We start from the raw sequence: 10,620 nt of genomic DNA on the forward strand, positions 1-10,620 counted from the left end.
TATACCTCTCCTACAATACTATTACAACTATAAATTCTATGAGATATGTTCGGGCAAACATATATTTGATAATGTGATCACTGAAATAAGGATTATTCTAATTTTTATCTATATGTATTTCATTCTGCTCGAGAACGTTCTGACATCAATTTATTCTAATTAACTTTTTTGTTTCAAAACATACTAAATCTTTTCTTATTACCAATAAATTTATTCATATTAAACTAATGCGATGTTTAAAAAAAAAAAAAAAAAAAACAATAACTATAGTTAAAATGGTTTTTCTCTTAGTATCAAATGAATAATTTCATAATATGCATAAATGTATAAGTAATTTGCTTGTACAATATTTTTTATTATTACTTCTGTGTGCATCCTTATATACATGTTTATATGTGATGCATATTATAAGCACGTGCATCCACTCGTAAGACCAACCTATGCATTTGTCTATATGTAAATTGTTTTCATGGAACTCTAACAAAATAATATCTTGTACCTTTCCATTTTTTACTTTTTAATTTGTTCTTTCTGAATGCTTATAACAATTATGCTAATTAAAAACCTTTATAAGAATCTTTAATAAAAGTAATCACATGTAAATTTACAAATGTGACTTATTATAAAATAGAGCTATTGTTAAACGAATTATCTATACAACTAATTAATTTAATCAACAACACGTTTATTTTGCCTTAACATCTATATACTTTATTCTTCCTTTTGTTAACAACATTAAGAGAAATATACTTTTTAATGAATTTCATACATTGGTGATATTACCTTGTCATATATTAGAGTACTATCATTCGTCTCATTCTATCTTATATGCATGAACACTTACATGAGTACATGTACATCAGGAGAGCATAAGGAGTAATGTGAGAAAAAATACGTAAATAAATTTCCAGCATACAAATGTTTATATGTACATATATATGTATATGCATACGTTTACAACTTAAAAATGTAAACAAGCTAAAACATCAAAAGAAGAATAGTACAAAAAAAAATATATATATTCATAAGTGCTATATGTATAAATACGCATTCAATCATGAATAATACAATCTTATGTATCCACACAATTATGCATACAATTGTATACACAAACCATTTTCATTTATTTATGTACGCAATATTACCTTTCGATAAAAAATGTATTATTAGTTATATTTTTTTTTAAAAGTTTAAGTACACATTAGAGCCTCTATAAATATATTTTACAGATGGAGTCAATATATAAAAAATGTATGTATATATAGGCAAAACATTATCACAAAAAGAAATTCCTCAAAAAATATTATAAGGCTGAATATATAAAACATGCAATATAAAATGCATTTTATTTTTTCTATTTTAATTTTTTTATATACACTCTGTGGAAGAGAAAGTGATTAAATGAACTTTTGTAATTATGCGAAAGAATAATTCAAAGTACATAACTACGTATAAAAGTATATATTCATTTATGAAACATAAAACGGCACTTATGAGAAAATATGTAAATTGATACATCACATTATGAGATGCATGTATGTTCATGTGTATGTACGTATACTTATACATATGCATATATATATGTATTAGCTATAGAAGCTTGTGTAACAAATATAAATTCTTTAATATATATGATTTCATTTCTTATATTCCCAATTTCCAAATACATAATTAGAAGCTAATTTTCTCAGTTTTTCTCCTTTTTATGAGAATAAAGGGAAAAACAAATAATTTAGAAAAATATTTTATTTAAATTATCTTCCTTTTTTTTCTGACTCATTCATTAAACACATACGTTTATATCCATCATCGTTTTTAGAAAAATATATTTGTAACTGTTGTCTTAACGTATAAATACAAAAAAATATAATAGCTTTAAAATTAGCAGTTATAAATTCGTATTTTGTTTCATAAGATATCACATTTTATATGATTTATTGTTCTTTTTTTTCTTATTTTTTTGTTTTGGAATTTCTCCTGTCCATCTTTGCTATGTTTGGTTTCTCTTCTCCATCTTCTCCTTTCCCTGCGTAACTTTCTTGATGAATAAATGATCTTCATAGAGGTATATGTAATCCAAAAAAGAATTTGTATTATTCATATCTATCATTTTCTTAATGCTTACATATATATAATGTTTATTCGTGAAATTCTACTTTATTATTTTTATTAATATTTATGAACATACACTCCACGAATACATATCGATACAATGAAATAATGCACACAATGTGTACAAAATAAAAAAAATTTTACAATTATTAATATATATATCACAACAGTTATTATATCAGTTTATATTATATCCACAATTCATTGACTTCGTCATAGTAGTAGAACGCAAATTCTACTTTTTCTTAAATTTAATAATTTTTACACCTTGTATTCCATTAAAATTTAAAAATATTTTATTTTTTAATTTTAATTTTTCAATATTAAATGCAAAAAAAGTTGAAACAAAAAAATGAGATAAAAGTTAGAAGTATAAATCTGCGATAAAAACAAAAAATCGAGAATATGAAGAACTTATTACAAGTATATGCGCATATGGAATTTATATTCAGTATTCATATACACATATAAATACTTTAAAATTATTCAAAAATTACTAATAAACAAAAAGAAAAATAATAATATATGCATATATATATCGTAAAATAATTATTTTACATGCATATATATATAATACACACAGAAGAAAATATTTTAATAATATATAGTAACACTTCATATTATATAACAAAAAACACAAATATTTTATATTAAATTCTTATTAGCTGTTTTTTCACTTTCATTACTCATTAATGATTGCATATATAAGTCTCAAAATTCATATCACTATAGTATATTTTTCCAAAGAAAAAAATATCTACATGTTATATCATTAACTGAATAAATCTTCTTAATTTTTTTTTGTAAATAAAATAAATAAAATATATATTAACATTATCTCATATTTTTCATTAGAAACTCTAAAAAAATAAATTTAATATATTAATATTAGTTACGAATATTAGGAAAAAAACATTATTATTCTAAAATAAAATACATTATACTTAAATAACTCTGATACAGAAAATATATAATATTTTACTAATAGAACTAACTAAAACTTACATCACTAAAAAAACAAGGTTATGTACCAAAAAATTAACTAAAATATAATTAAAAAAAAATTTTAATTAAATTTTATTTAGAAAAGTAGAATTATAAATATAAATGAATTATTAGTTATCAATATAAATTATGCGTATTTATATACATCTCAAAATACATATTAACTCCTTATTTAATATATTTGTATACATTGAAAATAGGAAATATATATATAAATATATATACGCATTATTATATTAATGCAGAAAAACATATATTGTTTCAATATTGTTAATGACTACATAGATTTTTACCTATATATATATATATATATATATATATACATACTTAAAATTTTACAATTAAAAAAAAAAAAAAATTGTAGATACTGTCTATTTATATATGTAAACATTTAATTTATTAATATAATATTTTGATAATGTAAAAAATAAAAATTATATATCTTTTATTTATTTATAAATTTTGAATATAATATTTATTTAATTCGCTTTTATAAATTTAGTTAACACCAAATTTAAATTTGATAATGAATGATACTAAATATTCATTTTAATTATAACGTTACACACTCTATTATCTGGATGATATATATAAATAATCAACATTTAATAAAGATATTTTTTTTTCATATATATTTATAGCCTCAAATTTATATCATGTAAAAAGTACTAAAATTAAATTAAAATGGTTTTTACAATAATTATAACTTATGATATATTTTTCATGAAGCATATTTTATAGGACTAATATTACATCTTATAATTATTAATAGATATATATATATACATATCTTCACAATAAAATATATTTATATTCTTCTGTTATATACAAAACAATACACATATATTGCTAATTTAAATCTAAAAATAAAAATTCTTTGTAACATGATAAAATAACCATTTTGGACTAGAATAACATATAAAATAAAAAGCAACGCATTTTATATGAAATGTAAATTATTACAAGAATTCTATAAAATAATAATAGTTGCTGAATTATATATTAATTTTAATGTACATGTATATTATTTTTATAAAAATATATTTAAATAAAAAATAAATATAATTGTGACAAATACATTTTATTAATATGAACAAATTTTTTATAATACGAATTGAAAAATAATAAAAATTTGAAATAAACTAATAAACGAAAAACGTATTTTACTTATGTATAATGAAGGCCGCGTATGTGAATATTTATAAAATTTATGCAATTGTAGTTATTTTTATTAGGAAATCACTAAAGATATTACAGATAATATTTATTATTAAAAACTTATTTTAAAAGAAAGCATATTACTTACTCTACATTTTACATTTTTTTAAACTTAATTTTTTCATATTTCTTAACCTTTTTATGATAAAAAATAATCCATGTTATAATTGTGACACCCATTATAATGAAAGGTACGAAATAAATTACAGTACCAAATAAATTAGAAAATACCTTGGGTTTGTTATCGCTTCCAAATGCAGGTGTAAAAAATGGTTTTAAGAATGTAGCCCAAGAACCTCCTATAAGCTTATTAAAATTTAGTCCAAGATTTTTTATCCAATCTTTAGCTCCCAAAATATTTAATACCTTACGCAACATATTTTGAAGTCCAAATTCTCCAGATAAATCTAAAATGAGAGATAAGGATAATAACGAAAACAATAATAGAGGAAGGAAAAGTCGTAATCCATATTTTTTAAGTATAATTTTTTTGTATAATTTATCACTAATTGTCCTGTTTTTTTTAAGAAACTCCTCATAGTCAAGTTCTCTGAATATTTTTTTTTCAAAACGGGAATATTTTTTAGTTCCAAAAATACATGAATTATAGTTCTTATCTTGTTTATGATTTCCCGCTTTATTTAATGAGCTTTTCTTTGTTGATTTCGTTCTTACTTTTTTGTCATTTTCATTACTACACACACTTTTTTTGTTATTTTCTCCATCATACGGTAAATCATCCTTTATTCCTAAAATATTTGAATACATATCCTGTTTATATTTTGAGAGTAATCGACGAACTCTTGTACCTAATTTTCTACGAAAAATGTACATCTCATTCAGAGAGTTGTTAAACAAACTCTAAAAAAACAAAGTAAACATTAGTTATTTAAAGAATATAAAATTTTATTTCAAGATAACTTATCAATAAAAACAAAACTTGAAAAATAGCAATAAACCAAATATTTTCTAATAGAATTATCATACCATATCATTGTTAAAATATGATCTCCAAGGTAAAAAGTTAAAGGCAAAAATGTTAACAAGTAAAAGTATTATAATTTTTATTTCCATGATATAGAATTTTAATGCTGTAACTTAATTGGGAAATAATAAATTTACAATGGTATAATATTCTTTTAATAATAAAAAATTATTCATTATTTATTTAATATGATTTTCTATTATCCTTTATTGCTTCTTAAAATCATAAAATAAAAAAGGTATATATAATATCTTTAACAGTAGACACAAAGAAATGTATGATTAAGAATATATAATAGAATTCCTACGTTTATATAACGTTTAAAAAACTAATTTTTATTAAAAAAAAATAATATTAATTCATATATAAATATTTAAAATATATAATATATTTATTTAATATGGTAGGGTAATTAAATAATTTTTTATTATTCCATTATGAATAAATTAAAATAAAAATATAAGATTGCTTATTATATCCGAATACATAGTTTAAGTAGAATATAGAACGTAGAGAATATAGATAATACATTTTCCCTGTGTTGAGATATTAACTAATTTTAGCAATATTTTTATAATAATAATTCTAATTTAATGAACGTTCTGTTTTTGAAATGTTGAAATTAATGTTATGTAATATTAGTTATCATAATAATCTAATAAGAACAATGCTAAATGAAGCATAAATCATATAATATTTTATATTATATTAATTACACCACTTTAATTTTTTAATGAGCAATAATATATTTAAAAAAATCTAGTTTTCTGGATTATACAAAATCTATAATGTAATATATATTTATAAGTTAAATAAATGATAATTTATTATTTTTTTTATAACAATCTTTGTAAAATACAATTTTAAATTACGTTTAATTCATATTGCTTGTAAACGAATTGTTATTATATCTTTGCACTTAATTTATTATATATTCCTTTTTATTAATAAATATATATATATTTTTTTAGAAGAAATATTAATGCTATATAATAAAGTAAAAAAAAAGTATATATATTAATACTTATACCTACTATTATTGTGATATCCATGGTTCAATATTTCATTTTTTTCATGTGTTCATATAAAAAAACGCATATATTTTTTTCTTATTGCTTTATTATATTATGCAAACGAAAGTAATATATATAAAATAAAATTAAATAAAAAATACAAAAGTGTAATAAAAAAATAATAAAAGTATTTGTCAACTTATATGCTATACACCAATGAAATACACAATATTAATAATAACATATATACTATTTATACTAAAACTAAAAATTCTCTAATAAGATATTACTAATCCTTAGAAATAACCTTAATACTATCTTTCGAACTCTAACCTAAAACCTACGTTTGTATTTATAAATTGTGTAAAAAAAAAAAATTCTTATTTTTTTAGTTTTATTTTATTTAATAAATTAGCAGTATAAATAAGAAAGAGTTGTTATTGTTCAATATATATAATATTAATTAATATATATTCTTAAATTAATATTAAATAATTACTTATATATTTATATACACTTTAATGTAGCATAAATATATAAATAAATTCATATATATGAAGAAATTATTATACAAAATATATATCTGCTTTTATTACTTTTTATGATAATTTAGATTATTACAGATATATAATAAATTTTTAGAAATACAATTCTATTGCAGATAGACAAAAGAATTTGTACATATTATAAATTAATATATTATTAAAATATACTAATTAATTAAATTATTGAATTGCATAAAAAATAAAAACAACATAATGCCTTTATTTATAGATTATCAATTTAATATACATTCAATTAATATCTTCAAAATTTGATTAACACTATAATTAAGCACAATAATAAACTGGCAATTTTTTTTAAAACTTTATTTAATATGATATGGAATCGCAGTTTTACTAAACAATTATAAATAATCGAAATTTACCAAGAATATTTTTTCATTATATATTTATTATTTCACGTTTATGTGATTCAAATAATATTAATATATACTGTGAGATAGAAATTTACAAATTGTACTTTATATAAAATATTTTACATGTAATTTATCATATAAAATAAATATTAATTATTTCTGTAAATTAAACAAAAAAAAAATATATACATATCATTATCAATAAATATATATCATTCATTTCATAAAATATAAAAAAAGTAAAATTTGTACTAACTAAAGATTATACTACTTTCTGTTAATAACCAGAACAATTGACGGTTCTAGACGAGAATGGGTTATTAGATATATAGTAGTACATATTATTTAAAATATAGTTATCACAAGAATTCAATAAAAATATTTATATTTCGATAATACTTATTTATTTTAAAGCATATATATGTATTTTTCATGAAAATTAATATAAATACACAAATATATATATTATGTCATATGTATTTATTATAAATTAATTAATTCACTAAGAACTATACTATAAAACAATAGTACATCTTAGTTCACAACAAAATTAAGAACATAATTTTTTACTATGGTGCATAAAATATTCTATGCGTACACACGAGTATTTATCATTTATAAAGTTTAAAATTACATTTATTATGAATATACCACTAAAAATATCACAGAAATTACATCGTATTTATAAGCGGCGTGCAGAAAACTATATAGTCAAAATTATTCATTTCACTCTGTCATATACTTAATTTTTTTATATTTTTCATTATTTCTTAAGATTTTAGGAATTGATCCTACAACTAAAACAGATAATATAATGATAACTATGTCAAATAGTATTAAAAAAGAGTACTTTTCTACACCATCTCCAGCTAATTTTAGTAGCTCCTCCAAAGGTGACAACACTTCTTTCAAATAATTTAATCCATTTAGTATGGGTAATCCTATTCCAAACAAGAAAAAAAGAAAAAATATGAAAACTCCAAATCCATAACTTCTAAATTTGATTTTTTTTAATTTTATATCTCTAATTTTCCTGTTTTTTTCAATAAAAGAATCATAATCTTTTTTCTTGATCCATTTCTTTTCAAAATGAAAATATTTTCCATCAAAAATTCCATTATTATAATCCATAACTTCTGTGTAGTATTGCGCCTTATTTAATGGATATCTATTAGATTGTTTCTTTTCTTTTGTGAACACACTTTCATTATTATATATTGATTTTTTCTCGCGCTCTCCGTTATCTGCTATATCTTCATTTAACGATACAATATTTAAATCCCTTTTCTTTTTCTATTTTGCTAGTAATCGGTAATTTCTTATTTCTAATTTTCTAATAAGATTTAAATTATCTTCCAAAATTTTGTTAAAGGAGCTCTAAAAAAATAAAAAAATGTTAATATTATATTTTTAATAGAATAAAGATATAATTTAAAAAAATATATATTATTATATACAAAACCGAGAAAATATGTATAAGCGAAATGTACATTAATAATTCTATCGTACTTTATCATTGTAAAAATGACATATCCATATTAAAAGCATAAACTTTGAAAACTTAATAAAAAAAAGTAACTTAATTTTTTGTTCCATGATTTAAATTTTTAATAATCTGATATGTTATATACGAAAAAAACTGTAAAGATAAAATATACTTCTAGTGATAAAAAAAAGCTACATTTATTTTAAAATTTAATTTTTAATATTTTTTATTTTTTCATAATAATTTTATGTATTATATTTAACTATATTATATTTCATAACATTAACAGAGAAAGATAACATTATAAATGCATTACATAATTTATATCTTAATCCTTTTAAAAAAAAAAAAACTAATTATTAATAAAATAAAGTAAATTGAAATCATTCATATATATTAAAAATATACATTTTAACATATTACACTATATATATTATATATTTTTTTAACCTTTATAAGATTAAAAAACAATATATTATTTCTTAATATTCAATTTATTATAGAATCTAGAATTCAGCGTATATATCGTATAGAATATAGATAATATATTGTCCTATAAATAAAGTTGATAATAACTAATTATAATAAAGTTTACCTATTAATAATTATAATGTTTAAAACATTTTTTTTTTTTTAAAATAATTATTATTTTTAAATGATGTTAATTATATAACACTATAATAAGAGTTATTATAAATAAAAATAGCAATATCTTGCACAAGTACTTTTATATTTTTTATATGATGTGCAATATTCCACCATATATTAAATATTTTTAAAATTTCATATATAAAATACTACATAATCTACAAGTACATATTTATTTTATATGTAAATAAAGCATAATCTTTTATTCTTGTGATATATATATTTTGAACATTGTGATTTGTAAGTATAATATTATTTTCGAATAAAATGTTTTTAAATTTATTTATTCTATTTTATTTTTAAATAAATATAAATTTTAAAAAGGAATGTAATAAAAAACGAATAGTATATAGTGCAGTTATTGTTAAAATATATAAAAATAAAAATAATTTTTAATGTATAATGTTTTTTTATAAATTGATAAAGAATAAGAATGATTATATTTGTTTATTAGTTTACCTTTTTATAGATATTTAAGTAATTTTTAAACAATATAATTAAATTAACATTTATGTAAGTGTTATAATAAAACAATCAATGCACGGGTTCACATGATTTTTGGAGAAGTTTACTTGTGCACAATATTAGTAATATGATACATACAATTTCTACTAAAACTAAAATTATACTAATAAATATACACCATTCTTTATAAATAGGTTGTAATGTAAGTCTAAATCGTAAGCCTAAATTTATGAATTATATATTAAAAAAATTTTTTTTCTTATTTCCTTTTATTTAAAATATTAGCTTAAAAAAAAAATTTGTAATTAACCATATAAACTATATTAATTGTTTCGTCCTTAAAATAATGTTAAAATTATTTTTAATATATTTATAAAAAACAATCATAAATAGTGGAAATAAATAAATAAATACATACTGCCATAAGACTGCAGAAAAAATATATTTATTTTTATTATCCCTAAAGTTTATTTAGTATTTTGCTGAAATATAAAATACTTTTAGATGATGGTTATAACGAAAAAACAAAAATAACATTTTTGTATACTATCCATTAATATACCACTAGATTTAGTTCATTAATTTAATATATCATTGACATATAAACGTAAGAACTATATATATCGTATTCATCCATAAATTTTTAATACTATATATATTTAACTAATAACAGAAAAATTGAATTAACTCCATAGTTTTGCACAATAATAATATATCTAATAACTTTTTCTCGTTATCTTTTTGTTAAAATTTAAAATTCTGAAGTTAT

The 10,620-nt window shown here is 19.0% G+C and overlaps 2 protein-coding genes across 2 annotated transcripts; both read right to left on the reverse strand.

The window, feature by feature from the left end:
* Positions 1-4,431: 4,431 nt before the first annotated feature.
* MKS88_000138 (uncharacterized protein) lies at positions 4,432-5,409 on the reverse strand (the record flags this gene model as incomplete). The annotated part of the gene is made up of 2 exons (XM_067214405.1): positions 4,432-5,196; positions 5,323-5,409. 2 exons carry the CDS (start codon positions 5,407-5,409, stop codon positions 4,432-4,434), a joined length of 852 nt encoding a protein of 283 aa, XP_067075871.1.
* Positions 5,410-7,978: 2,569 nt separating this feature from the next.
* Positions 7,979-8,848, reverse strand: MKS88_000139 (uncharacterized protein; the record flags this gene model as incomplete). Its single annotated transcript, XM_067214416.1, has 2 exons — positions 7,979-8,545; positions 8,762-8,848. 2 exons carry the CDS (start codon positions 8,846-8,848, stop codon positions 7,979-7,981), a joined length of 654 nt encoding a protein of 217 aa, XP_067075872.1.
* Between the last annotated feature and the right edge of the window lie 1,772 nt (positions 8,849-10,620).

This window comes from Plasmodium brasilianum (genome assembly GCF_023973825.1).
Source record: "Plasmodium brasilianum strain Bolivian I chromosome Unknown PB_00_03, whole genome shotgun sequence".
Taxonomy (NCBI): domain Eukaryota; phylum Apicomplexa; class Aconoidasida; order Haemosporida; family Plasmodiidae; genus Plasmodium; species Plasmodium brasilianum.